Source organism: Lynx canadensis, chromosome A1 (assembly GCF_007474595.2).
Source record: "Lynx canadensis isolate LIC74 chromosome A1, mLynCan4.pri.v2, whole genome shotgun sequence".
NCBI classification, from domain to species: domain Eukaryota; kingdom Metazoa; phylum Chordata; class Mammalia; order Carnivora; family Felidae; genus Lynx; species Lynx canadensis.
In genome coordinates, this window is record NC_044303.2 from 233104159 (window position 1) to 233126315 (window position 22157).

Genomic DNA, 22157 nt, shown 5'->3' on the forward strand with positions numbered 1-22157 from the left:
CCACCGGCTGACACGGGGCTGCATTGTGGAGGGCACTGCCGAGATTCCAGGCTCCCGCTTGCAGATGGCCCGTCTCTGTGGCTCTCCGCTGTATCCTCAGCACCTTTTCAGTGCCCGGTGCAAAGTAGCTGCTCAATGAATGATGTGAAATGCATTGGCTACCTTCAGGTCAAGGGAGAGCCGTTACGTCTTGTACCAGTAAGCAGAGACGACGCGATCTCTCAAGAGGCCCGAAACTGTCCTCATATTCGTTGGTGTGCATGCAGAGAAGAGTCATTTCTTCAATATCTTATTCGTGCCTCTTACCCTCACTTAAACATTTGGGCACCCTTTCTCAGGAACCCCCCTCTGAGAGGAGGCATTGGAGGTTACATAGCTAGTGGTGCCAGCTCGCACATAGCGGGGAGTCTGAGCGTAGACAGAGACACATGGCCGTTTCAAAGCAAGGACTTCTGTCCCGACTTCTCTCAGGCTGACCCATCCAGTGGTTGAGCTGCTTGGTAAATGGTGTCGGCTCTGAGGATTAGAAATGGTTGAGAGCCTGGGTGGCTGAGTCAGTTAAGCATCCGACCTCAGGTCAGGTCATGATCTCGCGGTCCCTGAGTTCGAGCCCCGCGTCGGGCTGTGTGCTGGCAGCTCGGAGCCTGGAGCCTGCTTCGGATCCTGTGTCTCCCTTTCTCTCTGCCCTTCCCCCACCCACGCTCTGTGTCTCTCTGTGTCTCAAAAACGAGTAAATGTTAAGAAAAGGAAAAAAAAGAACGAAATGGTTGAGAGCCAGGATCGCCACTCACTTGGAAGGTGGCTTTGTGTGAATCTGAGCACGTTTCCCCTTCTGGGGGTCACGGCGCCACAGCCCAGGTTTTGGCCGGCAGCCAGTACGTTTTTATGGAAAGAACCATGCCTCTTCCTCTAAGTATAGACGGCTCTGGGCCAAAGCTCATGGCTTAGGAGAGGATGTGGGTGGAATTTCAGCCCTCACCCACCCCCTCGGCCAGGATCTTCCTTTGTGTGACCTGCCTACTGTACCTTCTTGCCCAATGTCAGTTCGTCAGGCCTTAAGTATAAATATAAATTATACCTGTGTAAATATTTACATTTCACTTATACGCATATGTGCGTCTTCAGGATATGACAGTGATCAAGTGGGGAATCTAGTAAATAAGACATTTTATGTTATGAAGATTAACGGACAATGTTACAACCATTTCTCTAGATGCAGAAGAAATGTTTGATGAAATCCAGCATTCACTCATAATAGTTAAAATAAAAGTCAACACAGCGTGGATGAGAGCTGCTTTAACCTTCCAGGAGAACCATAACCTGAAGAATACCTATTAAAATGTTATAGCAAATATCATCATACTATGTGGTGAGAGATTAGAAGCTTTTCCATTAAAGTCAAGAAAAAGCTAAGAACTCCTGTCAGCCCTGCCAGCATTCACTATTCTACTGGAGATCACAGGCGATTCGGTGTAACAAGGCAAAAAGATTAAAAGTTGTAAGGTCAGGGATAGAAATAATTAATCCCAAGTATTCTTGCCGGCTCTCTTACTTGTGTCTCGAAGGTCAGACACTATGAGTTAATGACTGGTCATTAGATGGAGGGTGACATTCACTCATTGCTGTGTTTGGCAAATGGCACCGTACTGAGCCCCAGCAGGTGGCAATGGGGTAGGGGTGCTTGGCTGGGTGGGCTCCTGGCCCCTGTCTCACTGGAACCATAGCCGCTCGATCATTACCTGTCGGTATGTTATTGATTGGTTGGAAGGTTCACCAGTATTTCTAAAGATTTTGGACACCAGTGAGGAAAAGTTATCAAAACGAATCCCAGGTACTGTCCTGTTTCCTGATGTGTAGAGCCCGTTAGTGCCATGTTTGACTGAGGGGGTGCTGGGAGGACCGATGCTGGCTGAGCACCCGTGTGTGACAAATGACAGGTGTCCTTGCGGGGCGAGGAAGGGGAAAACGAGAAATAGGTAGCCCCCTCTTCACAAATCTCACAGTCTACTAGAGAGCCCCCTGTGCTGACACATAGGTCATTGTGTTCTGCGTCCTTCGTCCGTCACTTTCCAAGGTAGGGTGTAGTGGTTGCACCAAGGAGAGAGTAGTATTTTCAGGTAAATTTAGGAGAATAGCATCTTACAGGGAAGGCGGCAGCAGCAAAGGCGTAGGGGCCTGAAGCCACAGCGTATGCTGCTGGGTCCTCAAGACAGATCACAGGGCCGGGGGGTTGGGACAAGGCGGTGGGCCTGAGTTTCTGAGTACCTGGAAAGCTGGGGACTTTGGCTTTTAACTTCGGGTAACGTGGAACCACAGAAATGCAATTAACACTGATGATTCCGTGTCCTGGGGGGGCAGTTCCAATCACTGGATAAAATCTCTTACACTAGAATCGCCTTGCATACTAATTTGGTTGCAGTTTTATGGAATTATAGATATTATATCTGTAGCTCTATCTTAATTATGATAATATTTCGGCTTCTACCTGCTGATGTCATTCTTGCCTGTCCATGTGTGTGGACAAGCCTCACATCTCTCTCCCCTGCCTCACATGTCCTGTCGAAACGTGGATCAGGACATTTCATCGAGCAGTAAAGCCAACTAACCTTTTTTTTTTTTTCAACGTTTTTTTTTTTTTTGTTTTTGTTTTTTTTTTTTATTTATTTTGGGACAGAGAGAGACAGAGCATGAACGGGGGAGGGGCAGAGAGAGAGGGAGACACAGAATCGGAAACAGGCTCCAGGCTCTGAGCCACCAGCCCAGAGCCCGACGCGGGGCTCGAACCCACGGACCGCGAGATCGTGACCTGGCTGAAGTCGGACGCTTAACCGACTGCGCCACCCAGGCGCCCCTAAAGCCAACTAACCTTTAATACTGAGGAATGCTCAAAAAGAAGAAAACTAAAGTTATTCCTGTCGCAGTAAAAGAGAAAACTCAGATGTCTACATTTACCCTAACGGATCACTTATTTTCTTTTTCTGTGTACTTATATTTGTAAGAAAATTCAGCAACTTAGAGATACTTTAGTCATGTTTAGGGAGAGCAGACATTTCTATTCTGCCAACCTATAGAATTTTTTGCCTAAATTAATAGAAATTGAAGCACAGAGAAGTCAATATTCTTGCTTAAATTTTGCAATGTCTCCTAGAATAGAAAAATGAATTTTAAAGTTATCCACAGTACAGAATCCTAAATATTTTAACTGGGGCATTCTCCATAGGCATGAAAGATGGCTTTGAATAAGAAACACTCGTTATTAAAGAAGCAACCTTCTAGAATGAGACAGTTGTAACTGCATTTGTTGGTTCAGATAACTTTCAAGTAGCTTCCAAATAAGTGACCTCCCATCATGAGTTTTTATATTTTCATATAAAATATATTTACGCCCCGTAAAAGTCTTTATATTTTATATAGTGTCAAAAAAGGGGAAAGGTTTGTATGGCTAAAAACTAGGAAATGGATATGCGGCATGCATTAGGATACTTGTGGTTAGAAATACTTGTGGTTAGAAATATGGATTTGGGAGTTTACCCACTCCACGATCCAATCAGCATTTTATATTTTAGGAATTTACAGCAGAATAATTTTCTCATCATATTTAAATAGATGAAAATCCACAGTGCTGTTTAGTCTTCAAACATTGATTTGGACAGTTATTTTTTATAGGAAACTTCCAGATTAATAAACAGTTTTATATCATTGCCATGTGTTAAGTATATCCGAGTCTAGAAATGTTTAAGTTTACCTTGTAAGTTTGGTTTCAACATCTTGAATATTTAATCCCACTGAAGTCCTCGTTTGTGGGAAAATAGCCACATTAGACCTAGTGGCCAAGATCAAGGCCAGGTTTAGGAAGCAGGAGAAACACAGGGATTTTGCTGTCCAGCCTTGTGGCAAAGACTCTGTCCTTGGAATGTCTTTTTTTTTTTAATTTTTTAAATCAATTTATTTATTTTGAAAGTGACAGAGAAAGTGAGTGGGGGACGGGCAGGGAGAGAGAGAGAATCCGAAGCAGGCTCCACACTGTCAGCACACAGCCCAATGTGGGGCTCGAAGTCACACGCTGTGAGATCATGACCTGAGCCGAAACCAAGAGATGGTCACTTAATTGACTGAACCGCCCAGGCGCCCCAACAAAGTGTTAATATTCTCTTGATCCCTACTCAAATAGGCTTGATCTTCTCTTGTCCACACTGTCACAGAGATGGAATTAGAGAGAAACTCATGAGAAGTGGGGCATAAAGTAGCAGAATTGTGGCCGAAAACTTAGGTTATAGACAATAACACCAACAAAAAAGTAGATGCAAGAAATGTTTTTTGGCTGTGGTTAAAAAGAAAGAAAGAGAGAGGGAGAGAGAGAGAGAGAGAGAGAGAATGTACTCCATCAGTGGTATTGTCAGTAATAAGTAGATTTAATTATAGCCCCTAAGAAATCACTAAGTCATTAAATTAAGATCTGAGAGACAAAGTTATAAATCTTAGAAATGAATCTATCAAACAGCGGCCATAGACAAATGACTGTCTTATGATGTTGTCGCTTCATTTAGACAGAATATTCACTTTTGTGATAGTTTAGTTGGGAAAGATCATATTAAAGCCACTGTATATTTATATTACTGAACTAGGATGGTGATTCTAGCAGGAAAGGACAAGGCTTTTATCCTCAGATTGGAAATGCATCTCTTTCGCTGGGACACTGGGGGGCTTCTTGTTAATACCGCCCCCAGCTTTGAGAGGAAAAGCAATAGAACAATGATGGAGGACAGAGAACCCACCCAGGCCTTGGGTCTTGGTATGAAAGCAGCCATCAATTGTGGCCACATGTCCTGCAGGCCCTCCTAGCACTTTACTCTTTTCATTAGGATTACTGTAGGGACCCTGTGCATATATTTTGAACATTTATAAAACTGGGGCACAAAAACTTTTAACTGTATTAAGAAAAAAAATAAGGACAAATACCCAATATTTTGACAACTTTTTCAACTAGTGGATCTTTTTATTTTCTCTGATCAAGACTTGAAACTTTTCTTCGAGTAGCTAAGATTGCATTTGAGTTTTCATTTTGTTTTGTATCAGTAGTGACATTATAGCATGAAGACATAGGTAATTTAGCCAGAATTGGTTGCTCAAGGCAACTAGAGCATTGAGTGCATCCCTCATCTGGTGCTGTGGTTGCGAGGCCGGCACCCTTAGGATGAGACTAGTCGGTCTGACGCAGAATCCCATGCAGAATCTCATGCTGAGTGGCCCATGGGACTGACCACACTGCCTTTAGTTACTAGATGCTTGTGTGATTTCTGGTTAGTTCCTGCTGCATGTAAACTCCCGTGACCCGTAGTTGGTGTGGGTGTATAATCCTACATGTCTCCTTTGGACCTCCTCTGTTTATTTTCACTGCTAACATCTGAAATCCTGAAGACGTAGCTTAGCATGTGGTGTAACTAACTGCCCCGACAGTGATTTTTGAGAGATGGATGAATGGATGAGCGGATGGATGGATGGATGGATGAATAACATGATACTTCTATTTTCATAACTATGTTCTTAGTTGAAAATGTCATTTGGGCAATATTACTGTGACCCTTCATTTCAAAAGTATAAATGTTATAAATGTTTGGTTTAAGATATTTAGGTCATTAACCATAAGTTCTGGCAGGAAATAGTCAGGAGGTAACAGGAATCTAATTAAACCATCTGAATTATAAAATGAAAGTCATTTAAGGATCTTTATTTGAGGAATTAATTATTCTCCCACAGTAAATTGGCCAAAAGAAGAGGAAAAAAAAATGCAGTCCCTTGTGATTTAAATTATCAGCAAAAGATGCTGATAAAACATGTTTTCTGTTTCCCGGACCCATTAATGATGGGATCCCAGGTTGGAAAGCCGCAACACCCAAGAGTTCTAACTGTTCCCATACTGGTGAGATGAAATGACAGAAGGGCTTTGGCCATAGCAGTGAATGTTCCAAATATATCATTCATGATGTGAGGGTTTTAGATTAAACGAATGTTCTTATTACTAGTTTTTAGAGCATGAAATCTTAGCTGATTATTTAAGGAACATGAACTGATTAAAAGCCAGCTTTATGTAAACGCAGATAAGAGCAAATTTGGAAGAAACTTTTCCACTAGATGATCACATTACAGAGGGAGTCAAATGATACATATGCATGGAAAGTTGGATGGAAGTTAGATTTAAACTTGTTTTACCAGTTAGAGAAATCCATTCCCCTGAGCGTGACTTGGCTGGGAGAGTTATGGGTTATTGTGGCCATCTGCACTGAGAAAGGATGATTTCTCAAGATGGCTAGTGACCAACTTTGGAGCGCCTCTAATATTTTCATGTTCCGTATTCTGACCAACGGAGCCTGAGGCCGGGCACCATCTCACATACCGTGAGATCGTGACCTGACCCGAAATCAAGAGCCCGGTGCTTAACCAACTGAGCCACCGAGGCGCCCCTGGAGATCCCCTGCTATTTTCATGTTCTGCTTTCCGTCTTCATTCCCAGGTCTCTGTGCAGACTAAAGATGCCCCCCATGCCAGGCTCACTGATAACCGCTGTAAACATATTACCTCATTAACATTCCCAAATCATGACAATGTGTTTCTAGCTGAAGTGCTAGTGTAAGGGACTGAAGGGAATAGGCCCGCTGGATGGAGCTGGTGGCCTCTCCTGATTATCACACAGGAAACTTGGAAGTGAAGAGACTTTCCCGGTAAGAACTGACCAGCCCACGTATGAATAAACTCAGCAAAGAAATTGCTTGAGAAGCATGACTACTGACGTGCCAGCTCCCTCTACATCATAAGCTCACTGGAAAGCCACCCACCAATAGTCTTGAAGGAAGGGGATATTTTAGACGGCTTTCCCTATTCAAACATGGAGTCAAATGGGCTAAGGGTTTTATGAACATAAGACTCCATCCTCAATCTTTCCAATCCTCGCTAGGTTTGGCAGGAGAGGGGTGACTCATATAAGTTGTATGATACACCCTATTTTCAGTTTTGAATGAGTGATGTTGATTGTAGAATCAGTAATAAACAATGAAATTGCTCTCACCTTTGAGAACTTTTGTGATTCCAGCTAGCTTCCTCACCGACAGCGTTTGCCAATGTGCTGTCTCGTTCAGTTCCCTAAAACGAGCTCTGATCACTCCTGGTTTGAAGAAACCCCATTTAACTTTGTTGAACCCATGGCTTCTCTCTTTCCTGACAACAGATGCCTGTCTCGGTGGCACCTGTCCGCATCCCACTGAGACACACTCGAGGGAAAGCTCGTTTGTGGAATGAATACAACGCCATTTTAAATTCTGCTTGTGTCCTTAAAGAAAAAGGCATTAACCCAATATATTTCAGTCAAGCATAGTGGATTTCCATTAAATCTACAGCTTTAGTGAAACTGGTGAAGTTGAAGTACAATTTGATTGTCAACACGTGTATATTGTCACTATTCTGTAAAACTAAATTTTAAAGATTGACTCTGGATGGTCTTGGCATCTTTATTTTTATTTTTATTTTTTTAATTTTTTTTTCAATGTTTTTATTTATTTTTGGGACAGAGAGAGACAGAGCATGAACGGGGGAGGTGCAGAGAGAGAGGGAGACACAGAATCAGAAACAGGCTCCAGGCTCCGAGCCATCAGCGCCGAGCCTGACGCGGGGCTCGAACTCACGGACCGCGAGATCGTGACCTGGCTGAAGTCGGACGCTTAACCGACTGCGCCACCCAGGCGCCCCTGGTCTTGGCATCTTTAATAAGACATGAATTGTAACAACCAACCTCAACCTTAGTGAATAATCTGTAGGTCTCTCATTAATACCTTGACTTTCCTAGGTGTTATTAATAATAAGTAATGGTCACTTTTTTAAAATTTTTAGCCAAAACTTTCTCATTAGAAAGAATTGGAAGATCATGGGAGGAAGATAATGAGTTTTCCATGAAGGAATCCAATCCTTTCATCTTTTTGCCCAAGGGAGACCAGATTAAGAGGCTGGAGATAAGAAAAGTCAACTTCATTTGAATTGTCTATTACATTGAATCCTTGGAATATTAGAAAAAAGGCAGGTCATGGAATACATTCCCTCTTATGTACAAATAACAAATGCATAACTACATAAGTGTGTGTTAGTTTTCTGTTGCTGTGTAACAAATGAGCACCAATTTAGTGGCTTAAATCAGCACAATTAATTATGCTACAGTTCCTTGGGAGGGCAGTCTGGGCCCAGTTTAACCAGCTCCACTGCTCAGATTTGCAGGTTGAAATCAAGAGCTGCAAACATTTTCAAGGCTCGGGAGCCTCTTTCAGACTCTCTGGTTGTTTGTAGAATTTAGTTCCTTGCAGTTTGGAGACTGAGATCCTCATTTTCGTTCTGGCTATTGGCTGGAGGACATTGTTAAGTCCCAGCCACATTCCCCCTCACAGCATGGCAGCTACCTTCTTCAAAGCCAGCAGGACAATCTCTCTATTGTCCCCTACAAGGAAGTCTTAGATTAGGAGGAATCTCATCAAGAGAGCCACAAAGCTATCGTCTTCCCAAGACCCAGCCACGTTCATGGGGAGGGCATTGCACAGGGCATGACACCCAGGTGATGGGAATTTGGGGTGCTTGCTGTCACAGTACTCTTAAGATCATAGCTGTACCATAATCAAGGTGTCAGGGTACAGGTGACTAATGGAAAACAGACCAACTGTTCCTAAGCCTTCAAGTAGGACAACTCTCCTCAGGGGCCTGAAGATACAACCCTACATGTCTGAAGAAATGCACAGGAGAACTGAGTGCTCGGGATCTTTGTAAGGTATCTTTAGGAATTTTTGCCAAGTGAATAAGCAGATAGCAGGTGTTACAGCAAAAGCGGAGGGATGGAAGGAAAGGGTGGGCTCCTTTGCTCAAGGTCACCCATTTCAGTTGTCGAGTTGGGAAGGAAACATTTCCCCCGATGATAGGTTTTCACTTCTAGCTAAAAGTAGTGTTTCCTCTCATTGCACAGTATTTGCCAAAAAAAAAAAAAAAAAAAAAAAAAAGCTGTCTGAATTTTTGATGTTCACTCTCAGAGACTACGAATTTAAAGGCATTCTAGTGAGAGAATAAAATAAATAAATGGATCTTCTCATTTGAGATGTAAGTTTATAGAGTGCCCACAAATCACAGCCTCTATAATAAAGATTTCCAACGACAGCACTGGTTTTCTTATTCTCTTGGGCTTTCTACTGTGTTATAAAAAAGAATGCCTAAAATAATGCGTAAGGGGGAAAGCCAGCTCCGTTTTTATATATGTACACACATATATAATCTAACACGCACACAAACACTTATCTTTTTTAGTAAGACAGCAGAGGAATATTTGCTTGCTTTTCTGTGCTTAAAAAAAGAAAAGGTAAGAAAAGAAAAAAAAAAAAAAAAAACACTTGGGATGACCATTTGTTGAAAGCGAATGCACCCATTTGAAAGCCCCTGAGATGTTCAGCCCAGTCCTCTCCCCCGTTAGAGCCAATGATGGTGCCAGTCACCCAGTGAGGGTGAAAGTTACATCAACCCCAGGCTTTACCCTTGAGAAACGTGCGGGCCGGGGAGACCCCATGCCAACAGCTGGTACAGTAAAGGTTTATAGAACTGTGGCTAACTCAGAGGAAGCCCACTGACGTGCAAGCAGGTACTTGGAACAGTGGAACTTCCTACTTTAAAATACTCACATTATCATGTCACTTTCACATTTAAAAAAAGTTTCCGTTTTATTTCAATGAGCCTGTAATGACTAGTAATGATAATGGAAAGAAATCAGGAATATTCATACACATCTCTAATTCCTCAGCCTTTTCAGAGTAGCTGGTGTAGACATGTAGCCTTGAGTATCAAATCTTGTCACCTTCTGTGAAACAGATTTAGGTGTATGTGCTGAATATTATTTTGGGTCAGTCAGCTAATCCAAAGCAAGACGATGGATTCCAAAATGTGTTTAGGATTTTGAGATCATCTTGGTAACCCCTGATTTGGTATTCGCTGGGATATGTTTTACAGGTTGACTGTTTGGGTCCCACACCCCCACCTCCCTCCGAATTCGTGCGTTGAAAACCTAATTCCCAAGTGATGGTATTAGGAGGTGAGGCCATTGGGGGTGATTAGGTCATGAAGGTGGAACCCTCATGGATGGGATTAGTGTCCTTATAAAATTGTACCCAGTGAGCTCACCCCTTCTGCCATGTGAGAACACAAAGAGAAGTTTGTGACCCAGAAGAAGGCCCTCGCCCAACCATGCCAACCCTCTAACATTAGGCTCCCAGGCTCCAGAACTGGGGGAAATACATTTCTGTTGAACCAGTCTGTGGTGTTTTGTTATAGCAGCCCGAATGCACTAAGACATTTTCCAAGTGTTTACAGATTTGCGGAAGGTTGGACAATAAGAAGCTGACCTTGGGGCTGACTTCATCTTCCACCAAGCCATCCTGTGATTCAAAAACTTCTCTAAATGCCATGGAAGATGACTTGAACTCCTTCGTGTTCAAAAGCCCATACCAGCATGAAAATGCACTGCAGTTAAAGAAACTTATTATAAGGAAAATAAGGTGATAATAGCATGCAGTTGATACATGTGCATATATAGGCTTTAACAGGTAGTGGCCACATTGGCTATGGATAGAAAGTAGCATTTCGCAGGCATATATGATGGGCAACTGGGGCTGAATAGTGCACATTCTGCATTTATAAAGCATTTCAGTCGCCAGTGCTCCAGCATGAATGTTATGAAAAAAATAGAGCTGTAATTTTAATGTGTGCAAGTATGTGTAAGCACAGTGGGTTTTGAGTATCTCTTCTAACCGGCAAGGTAACCACCATTTATTAGAAAGAGATTTGTTTTTCCGTGGACGTATCATTTTTAATTGTTTTCTTGAGGCACGGTTGGCATATGATACACTGCACGTTTGAATATAAAATTTGACAAGTTTTGGTAACTGTGCACATCCGTGAAACCATTGACACTGGCAAGATAATGAACATGTCTGTCAACCTCCAAGTTTCCTCCTTCCCTTTCTGCAGCCCTGCCTTCCTACACGTCGCTCATCCCAGGTAACCACTGGTCTTTCTGACTTCACAGTTTTCATTTTCCATCATTTTACGTGAATGGAATTATACAGTGTCACTCATCCTGCTGGCTTCTGTCACTGGGCACTATTTTCAGATCCCTCTATGCCATATGCGTCAACAGTTCGTTTCTTCTTACTGCTGAGGAGCAGTCCATTGTCTGGATAGAAGACGATCTGTTTTGATAGTCACCTGCTGACAGACATGTGGGTTGTTTCTCTTTTGGGCTATCACCAAGAAGGCTTTTAAGAATATTTGTGTACCAGCATTTGTGTGGACATCTACTTTCTTTTCTCTTGGGTAAATGTCTGGGAAGAAGATGGCAAGGTCACATGGTAAGTGTATGTTTAATTTTTTAGGAAGGCGTCAGATGATTTCAAAGGGATGGTGCCATTTTACATTTCTAGCAGCGGGGTAAGAGAGGGGGTCCTGGTGCTCTGTGAGCTCACCAGCGTTGATGTCAGGTTTGGGGTTTGTGATTAATTTAGCCATTCTAATGGTGTGTGGTGGTTTCCTTAGGGTTTTAATTTTCCTTTTTTCCAACAAATGGTGTCGAGCATCTTTATATATGCTCTTTTGGTCATCTCTCTATCTAATCTTGTGAAATGTCTATTTCTATCACTTGGCAATTTTTATATTAACTTTTTTTAATGTTGAATTTTCATTTTTTAAATATGTAATGGGTATGAATCTTTGATTTGATTTGCAAATATTCTCTCTCGGTGTGTGGCTCGTGTCTCTTTCTCTTCACGGTGTCTCTTCCAGAACAGAAGTTCTTGATTTTGAATGATTCAAATTGCCATTGTTTTTCTTACAGAAGTGGTGTTTTTGGCATTGTAGCTAGGAAATCTGTGCTTAACCGAAGCCCACAGAGGGATTCTTCTAGGTTTTCTTGTAGAAGTTTCATGGTCTTAGATGATTGGTCTATGAGCCATTGGAGTTTATTATCAAAGGGAGAGCAAGTTATTGGTTAAAGGTCTTCTTTTCACATATGGAGGTTTAATTGCTTTTGCTCCCTTATCAAAACTGAATAATTTACACACATGCAAGTCTACTTCTGGACTTTCCAGTGACAAATTCCTTTGCTTAGTGTTCTATCTTGATCCTTACATCATGGCATGTTGATTATTGTAGTTCTATGAGGCTTCAAGTCAAGTTGAAGTCCTCCAGCTTTGTTCTTCCTTCACCAAGTGTTTTCAGTATTCTAGATACTTTTTATTTCTGTATGAATTTTAGAACCAGCTTGTCAATTTTTACCTCCCCCCGCCCCAAAAGCCTTCTAGAATTGTGATTAAGATTGCATTGATTCGGTACATCATTTAGGGGATTTGGTTTCCTTTAGTGTACAAGTCATGGACATAATTTGTGAGCTGTATTCTAAGTGTTTCATGTTTTTGATGCTACTGTAAATGGCATTCTTTTTTTAAAATTTCTTTAATGTTTATTTTTGAGAGAGAGAGAGAGAGAGAGAGAGAATGAGTGGGGGAGGAGCAGAGAGAAAAGGAGACACAGAATCTGAAGCAGGTTCCAGGCTCTGAGCTGTCAGCACAGAGCCTGACGTGGGGCTGGAACCCATGAACCGTAAGATCATGACCTGAGTCGAAGTCTGACGTTTAACCAACCGAACCACCCAGTGCACCTGTAAATGGCGTTCTTTTAATTTCTGATTGCCCATTGCTAGTACATAGGAATGAAATTAATATTTTATATTGATCCTGTATTCTGAAGCCTTGATAAATTAATGTTACTTCTAGTAGCTTCATGGTAGATTCTGCAGTATTTTTTACATACACAATCACAATGTTTGTGTACAAAGAGATAGTTACTTCTTTCTTTCCGTTATAGATGAAGTGTACTTCTTTTTGTTTCCTAGCTGTACAAAGTAGAATTGTCAGTATAAAATTGACTAGAAGTGGTAGGGGCAAATACCCTTGCCTTGTTTCTGATCTTAGTAAGAAAGCATGCAGGCTTTAACCATTAAGTAAGATGTCACTTTTGTATATTTTTAATACATGTCCTTTATCAGATGTGGGAAATTTATTTACTTTCATAGTTGTTGGAGAGTTCCTATATGGCATGAATGTTGGATCTTATTAAGTGATATATTTGCGTCTTTTGACATGATCTTATAGGTTTACTTTCTAGACTGTTAATAAATGGTGAATTATAGTGATCACATGTCAAATGTTAATGCAACCTTGCATGCCTGACATCATTACCACTTAATCCTGAGAAATAACCTTTTTATGCAGTTTAGAGTTTTTATTATTAAAATATCATCAAGAATTTTTGCGTCTAAGTTCATGTGACATATTCACATGTAGTTTTCATTTCTTGTAATGTCTTTGTCTGGTTCTGATAATCAGATTAAAGTCAACCTGAGAATGACTTGAGATGTGATCCCTCCTTTTCATGTTCCTGGAAATGGTGTGTGTAGTTGAGTTTATTTCTTCTTTTTATATTCTGTGTCTCTGCTTCACATGTTCAGTCTTACTTCTAGCTTCTTGAACACATGAAATACAGTTATCATAACTGTTTTAATGTTCTTGACTACAAATTCTGTCATCTGTGTCATTTCTGTGCCAATGTCCATTGACCGATCTTTTGCCTCATAATAGCTTGTGTTTTTCAGCAGCTTCCTTGTGTATCTGATCATTATAAATTAGGTGCAAGGCATTGTGATTTTTTTTTCCTTGTTGTGTATGGGACACTTCTGTGTTCCTGAAATTATGCTCTCCTCTAGGACATGATCAAGTTACTTGAAACCAATATGATCATTTGGCTTTTTCTTGGCTTCGTTTGTTGAGATCAGAACAGAGTTTGGGGTGATTTTTCCCACTGTGGAGGCAAGACCCTGCTTGCTACTCTAACGGATGCCCAGGGAATCGTAAGGTTGTCCACTCTTGCTCCGAGGAGCGAACACTATGTCTGGCCCTGTGTGAGTGATGTACTCTGTTCCCTTTGATCCTTGCAGGTGGGTCTTTCCCCACCCGTGTGGTTTCCTCACATGCGTTCACTGATTTGTACCCACCTGAGTACTTGAGGTGGGATCTCTGCATAATACTGGAGTTTTCATTGTGCATCTCTCTCCTTCTGAGAACCCCAGCCTTTTGGCTTCCTCCAGCTCTCAGCTTTGTCTCCTCAATCCCTCATCTGTGTGCCTGGGCTTCTCCTTCCTCCACCACGGCCTGGAGACCTCATCAAGTTTGTAGGCTGGGCCAGTAGGGAGGCTTCCCTCATGTTTCCCATCACTTGGCAATCACTGTCCTTCACTACCTGGTGTCCAGTGTTTTAAGCACTGTTGTTTCATACATTTTTCAGTTATTTTTTGGTGAGAAGGTTAATCCCACTTCTGTTACTCCATCTTGGTTAAAAGCAGAAGTCATCCTGTGGCCACAGACTTTTGACTCCATCATCTCGTTTTTACTTCTCTTCCTTACTGGGTCCCATAGAGCTCATTTCCAGGACTTCCCGTCAATCTATGTTCTCTTTGCCCCAGGGGTCGGGGATCACAGGCCTCCTGCTGTGCACAAGCTTGAGTGCTTTGGCCCTTTGCAGGCCAGACTGCATTTCTTCCTTATTTGTTTTGTGCAGAATGGCTTTCTGTCTCAGCAAGACACCCTTCGTTGCTGGAAGAGAACTTGATAAATGCATACGAAAACCATGCGTATTCCAGATGAGAATACATTTAGTTCATATCTTCAGCTATTCATAAAATGACTTTAAGGGTAATTTTCTTACTTTGGGCTGAGCATATGCTGTCAAAATTTTGCTTGAATTGTCACCATTTATTTTGCCTTCAACCTATGGAATACAGATATTGTAGTGTTTTTCAAAGGAAAAATGAACAGCAATACACAGAGCCCCTCTTAACCCCCGAAAGGTGTTCCCCAAACTTATGCAGAGTCCCTCAGAATGGACTTATTTGTGAATTGATCAATATGATGTATCCACTCACCAAAAAATAAATAAATAAGTAAGATCGGTAATATAAAGTAAACACGACAAACTTCCCGTGTGTTGGTGGAAGCAGGCATAGAAATAGACAAACTTCCATGACATTCATGCTTTGATTCTTTGAACCAAGGCTGAGGTGACGGTGGCCTGAATGACCAAAAAGCCGATTCAGGTGGGAGGGCCCATTTCCGTAGCTGCCTCCTAGACATTAAGTGAATGGTTCTTTTCAGTGTTGACTGGGATAGAGAGCACGTGGGGGAACATATCTAGAGAATTGTGTAATATTGCTTTAGTAAGCATTCTTGATTTATTTTTCTTAGTTGTGCTTGACCATTTATTTACGTTTTTTCCTTGCATCAACCGTTTCCTTTATTGATTTTTATGTTTTTCCAGCTTTATTTTTTTTTCCGGAAGTAACTAACATAACTTTGTGTAAGTTTAACGGGCACCTCGTGTTGATGTGATACGTTTATTATTGAAAAATAATACTATTAAACTACTGCCTCTATCCCATCACATAGCTACCACTTCTGTCTTGAGGTGAGAACATCTAAGATCTACTTTCTTTTTTTAAATTTTTTTTTCAACGTTTTTATTTATTTTTGGGACAGAGAGAGACAGAGCATGAACGGGGGAGGGGCAGAGAGAGAGGGAGACACAGAATCGGAAACAGGCTCCAGGCTCTGAGCCATCAGCCCAGAGCCTGACGCGGGGCTCGAACTCCCGGACCACGAGATCGTGACCTGGCTGAAGTCGGACGCTTAACCGACTGCGCCACCCAGGCGCCCCTAAGATCTACTTTCTTAGCCACTTCAGTTATGTGATACAATGTGAGTAGCTATAATCGCCATGTTATCCATGAGATCCCCAGACTTGTTAACCTCATAACCGGAAGTCGGCACCCTTTTGTATCTCCCCATTTTACCCATCTCTCCAATCACCGCAGTATCTATGTTGCTCTTTTGTATTTTTGTATTTTTTTAATAATTTTTAAAAATAATGTATTTATTTGGAGAGAGACAGAGAGAGCATGAACAGGGGAGGGGCAGAGAGAAAGAGAAAGAGAGAGAATCCCAAGCAGACTCTGCAGGGTCAGTGCAGAGCCCGATGTGGGGCTCCAACCCACGAAACTGTGAGATCCTGACCTGAGCTGAAATCAAGAGTCAGACACTTAACTGTCTGAGTCACCCAGGCACCCTGAGTCTGTACTTTTTAGATTCAACATAGAAGTGATATCATGCAGAATTTGTCTTTCTCTGTACAACTCATTTCACTTAGTGTAATGTGCTCAAGGTCCATCCAAGTTGTTGAAAATGGTGGATTTTGGGGCACCTGGGTGGCTCAGTCAGTTAAGCGTCTGACTTCAGCTCAGGTCATGATCTCACAGTCCATGAGTTCAAACCCTGTGTCAGGCTCTGTGCCGACAGCTCAGAGCCTGGAGCCTGCTTTGGATTCTGTGTCTCCCTCTCTCTCTAACTCTCCCCCGTTCATGCTCTGTCTCTCTCTGTCTCAAAAATAAATAAACATTAAAAAAGAAAAAAGAAAATGGTGGATTTTGTTTTCAGACGATCATTGTTGCACAGGAGTTTTGACTCCTTCTCCACTGTTTCCTTCTCCACAAGGCTTCAGAATATCGATTCAGTCACGACCGACCATTTGCTTCTGTGGTCCAGCTTGTTCTGCGGTCCAGCTTGCTCTCTCTGGCTTCTTCTCTCAGAGGTGCCGAAAGCTAGGTGCTGGGTAGAGCAACTTTCTCCCCAAACATACTTGCTGTTATTCGATGAGGCTTTGCTGACATTACCACCCTTAAAGTTTATGGTATCGCTGTGAACACTAGCCGACGGTAGTGGAATTGAAGGAGCTACATCAACAAATATTTTCTGAGGGCCTAAGCTAAACTGTGGCAAGAGAGAGTCCCCTCTGAATATTCCCCTTTGCTCTTTCTTCTCTTTGTACAGAAAATGTCATTTACTCTTTCTTTAGCCTTATTGCAGGGAGTTTTCAGGGACCAAATAAGAGATCTCCATTCTAAGTGGTAATATTGGGCCAAACCATTTGGTGAGATAAAGAGAAAGCAACACTCAGGTTTTGGATCAGTTCTTTGCTTGAGGACTTTCTCAGTGGCTTGGAGTCAAGAAAAGTGAAATGGGACAGAATATCCATGTTAGACTTTGGCTTCCCCATAGAGTAATAACAATATCTTACATTCGTATAGCTTCCCATGGTTTATAGGGCATTTGCGTAACGGTTTCAGTTGACCCTCATGACCACCTTGTGACATACACATGAAAGGTTTGTCATGGGAGAACGTGGGGAAGACCTTCAAGCTTCGGATCTGTGTTCCTTCACATGTTGCCTGGAATATCATGACACTGCCTTCGTATGTCTATAGAAGAATTAGATTTAAATATAGGATGGCTGACAACCTAGTAATTGTGTTCCTCCTTTGTTCTTAATGAAGGCCATAGAATGTTCTAGAATGAAGTCTATCCAGTGATAACTTTTATCACTGGCCATAAGCCTTGAGAGCCTCATAAGACCCAAATAATCTAACATGAAGCATAAAAGCCTGGCTATATGGGGACAGTCCCTTCCGTTTTATGTCTGAATAATAGTATATGTTATAGTATATATTGTGTATTATCCATTGTATTGTATATTACATATTCTATTCACCCAGCATACCACATCTTACGTATCCATCCATCTTTGCTGCACACTTATTTTGTCTCCATATCTTGGCTACTTTGAGTAATGCTGCAATAAACATGGGAGTGTAGACCTCACTCTAAGACCCTGATTTCAGTTTCTTCAGATATATACCCAGAAGCGGGATTGATTTTAGTAACCATTCTTACCTGATGATTTCCACCAGAATATCAAGAATCCTATGTGGCAAGTGATAGTCATTAGCTCCCTAAAACGTCTTGGAAAACAATTTCTATTTTTAGCATCAAATGTAAGGCTGTTTACATCCCATTCAGGGTTGGGTAGTTACTGTCGGGGTTCCTCAGCCAATCATAGTGTGCATATTCAGCTGAACCATAGAACTACTCCCCCTTGAATCCAATCACTTTATAGTTTTGGCCATTAATATAAAACTGGTTGGTCATACTATTTCTTGGCACGTCGTAATTCTATATGTTAAATGAGTGCATCATAATCAAACCTCAAAAAGCAGGTGGAAAGAGAAGTTCTGAGTCTCATGGTAGACTGTGTACGATGAAGAGACAACGAACAGAAGAACAAACTTGGTTATCAGAGATCAGGTCTAAGAAGCTTGAGTTGATCTTTATTCTGGAGCTGGGGCCACCCCTGGGGCACGTGACCCCCTGCCCCGCTCAATATATCACCAGCACACAGAGACCAACTCAGCTACTTGGCCCAGGTTTTGAATATATTTGCTAGTCACATCTTTCAAAAAGGAAACTTCACCTCCATAGGAAATGTGAAATATCTAGTGTACAGAAGCTAAGAGTTATTGGGAGCGTCCTGTGTATTTATTAAGATGTGGGATCTTACTGTTTTATAGGTGACGTCGAACTTACTAAGGCTTAAAGACCTGCATTTTTTAAGCAGGGGTCCATAAACCACATATGTGCTGAGTCCGTTTCAGCAAGGAGCCCCGGACACTTGCCCAGCCAGGCTGGCACAGAGTGATGAAGGGGACGACGGTGGCGTGTGGCATTTGCAATTTGGGGGTGGCAATGCTGTCACACTGTCAGCCTGGAAGACCCCAGACAAGGGTTTATTGTATTCCTCTCCTATGGCCTCCATTTCGAGAGAAAACGAGAGGGCTCACGCATGTCCCGTCTAGTCTCTCACATGACTGGGTTGATGGCATTCGTTGGGGCTATTTCTTCATTTTGGAGCAGCATCTAAATAATACCATAATAAAAGATGCTATAAACAAAGGGAAATGAAGTCATCCATCTTCTGGTGTGTTGGTGTGGAGATGAGAAGGACCAGCATCGGGGGGGCGGGGCGGGGGGATGGCCAGAAGGTATTAAATCAGAGAAGCACTTTCCAGATTCTCTGCTGAAGGCCTATGATGTCACAGACATGAAGAACTCCTGAGTATCACTTCTAAACTTCTTTTAAAAATGGGTTATGAGTAAAGAAAAGCAGTGAGAACAATTCGAGTCATGACGAAATAGGTGTTTTAATAGGCTTCCAGAGCGAGCTGGCCCTGTGGACACATGTGGCCAGTCTCTCTCCTGTCGGAAACTCTCTAATGTCGTATTAAAGGAGTATTCTTTCAAAGCCTGGAGCAACAAAGGCAGGTCTTCCTGGGCCTGAATCCCTGATTGGAGGGGGGATGAATTAATGGTAGATTCCTAGAAGCTAAACAACCGCCCCCAACACACTTGGTGTGTGAGGGACCTGGATGAGAAGCAACAACCCGTCAGTGTACCACCTCCCTCGGTTGTGGGTGGTATTCGCCTAGTTGGAAGTGAAGACCCTGAATTTTGATCTAACCAAAATTACAGCCTAACTGCGTTCAGATAACAGGAGACGGGGATGTTCCAGGCCCAAGGGTGGGGTAGGGAGTAAAGGGCCAGAGCCTCTTTTTTCAGTAGCGCACAGTGAATGGATAATGCCTAATCCTGGAATATTCTAGTTGTCAGATCTGTGGGATAAATATGCAAATATTCAACTAAAAGGTATGGGGGAGGGGCACCTGGGTGGCTCAGTTGGTTAAGTGTCCGACTTCGGCTCAGGTCACGATCTCTCGGTTCATGAGTTCGAACCCTGCGTCGGGCTCAGTGCTGACATCTCGGAGCCCGGAGCCTGCTTCAGATTCTGTGTCTCCCTCTCTCTCTGCCCCACCCCTACTCTCTCTCTCAAAAATAAACAAACGTTAAAAAAAAAGATACAGGGAAAAGATAGAGTGGTTCTCTTTTTCATAAGAAAGCTTCGAGGGCTATTTAACACTTATTTTATGTATATGTTTAACATTGATAAAAATGATTTTTAAAGTATGGTCATAACTGGGTGCATTAAGTATTGTTAAATGAAACTTGCTTTATTGTGAAATGGAAGAACATTAAGGTAGTAAGTATTGTGTCCAAGGTCAAACCCTGTACCCCTCCTATGTGGCGCTTCTTATGTTTAGAATTCTTGACAAATAAATCTTTAAGAATTTTAATAATTGGAGTCCTGAATTCCACCCCCCACCACCCCACCCCATGCCCCATTTGCCAGACCTTCATCTGTACCCTACTCAGTGACCGGGACTCCCCGCCTGTGCTTACAACAGAGATGTCTGGTAGTGAGGGAAGGGAGGAGAAACAGAAATACCATGGCTGTATCAACGAGGGAAATGCTGTGAAACTTACACAGTGGAAGTTATTACAGGGGCGCCTGGGTGGCTCAGTCGGTTAAGCGTCCAACTTTTTCCCAGGTCATGATCTCACAGTTCATGAGTTGGAGCCCCACGTAGGGCTCTGTGCTGTCATTGCAGAGCCTGCTTAAGATCCTCTGTCCCCCTCTGTCTCTGCCCCTCCGCCACTTGTGCTCTGTCTCAATAAGTAAGTAAATAAATAAATAACATATTTTTGCAAACAAGTTATTACATATTGTGTATTTTATTTGGATAAATAAATACTCCATTACTCTTATGCTTAGAATCTGTGATCCCAGAGCTTAAAATACTCATTAAATCTCATTGAGCATTATGTGGTCCAAAAACGAAAAGTTTTGCTTCCGTCATTTGAACTTCAAGCTTTTTTTTTTTTAAAAAAAAGCTAAGCTTAACATTGGAATAGTCAGCAGTTTTGGTTATTTATCAGGTGAAAGACGGAAGATGGTTTTTATGGGATCACCATTCTTATTCACGTACGGTTACACTTACTGTCTCATTCTCCTTGTTGACACAGGATAAACTGTGCAGATTCCTTCTCTTGTTTTAAAGTTTATTTATTTTGAGAGAGAGAGAGAGAGAGAGAACATGAGCAGAGGAGGAGCAGAGAGAGAGAGAGAACACAAGAAGGCTCCGTGCTGTTAGCGCAGAGCCGGGTGTGGGGCTCCATTAGGCAATCTGAGACTGTGACCTAAGCCGAGATCAAGAGTGGGACGCTTAACCGACTGAGCCACCCAGGCGCCCCTGTGCAGATTCCTTCTGTGGTTGACCTGAACACTGATCATCCTCTTAAATGTCCAATTTAACAAAAATGTGTTTTCCACTTTGTAGAGTAGCCGGTGGGTGTCAGGATGTGACGTTTTAGAGAGCCCTGTCTCTCAGTAAGGGAAGGAAGCCCTGGACCCAGTTTATGCCCTACGATAAGCACCTGCCGCACCCTTTCTCTCCCAGGAGTACCAGCCTTGCAATATCAACCCGTGCCCCGAGCTGAAGAAGACCACACCCTGGACGCCCTGGACGCCCGTCAACATCTCGGACAACGGGGGCCACTATGAGCAGCGATTTCGCTACACGTGCAAAGCCCGCCTGCCTGACCCAAATCTGCTGGAAGTGGGAAGACAGAGAATCGAGATGCGATACTGTTCTAGTGACGGAACCAGCGGCTGCTCTACAGACGGTGAGCAGCCAACCCCCCAGGACCGACCCAACTTGCACAGACCCGCGTGCGACCCCATCTCTCAGGTCACAGGCGAGCAAGGGGCTCTTTTCCTTTTGATTATTTTCCCCTTAGCAATCTACGACAGTGATCCCACAAGTGCACAAATGCCTTTTGTGGCTAACTGATGGGAAAGAGTCCTATACTGAGGTGGTCCTGTGAACTCAGCCCTCAAAATAACACTGCCTTCTTAATACATCCAGAAGAGTTTGGGGGGGGGGATTTATTTAATATCAGAAAATATATCAAGGAATGCTCAGTCGTCTTCCATGAATCTTCTGACACTAAAATGTAAGCTGCAGATAAGCTTTTCCTGTGATTATCCCCAAACTGGACAAAGACAAAGAAAGACCATCTCTGTGTTTCTGTCTATAGAAGGATCTTTCTGCGAAAAAGTTCAGCCTGTGGGGATCCATTAATAGTCTCTGAAATTGCTCTGCCCTTTTAATCCCTCCGATACCATATTAATAGCGGAAGGGAAAGCTCTAAGAGAGACCACAAGATGCACCCTCCGCCTGGCCCCGCTGCCCAGTGGGCTAC

The 22157-nt window shown here is 42.6% G+C and overlaps 1 protein-coding gene across 1 annotated transcript in view; it reads left to right on the plus strand.

Moving 5' to 3' along the window:
• The window catches only part of SEMA5A (semaphorin 5A), a 477201-nt gene that overhangs the window by 431693 nt on the left and 23351 nt on the right, over positions 1 to 22157 (plus strand). The window contains exon 17 of the mRNA XM_030332665.1: positions 21353 to 21578. Within this exon, the coding sequence (XP_030188525.1) occupies positions 21353 to 21578 (226 nt within the window). The remainder of the gene's footprint in view (positions 1 to 21352; positions 21579 to 22157) is intronic.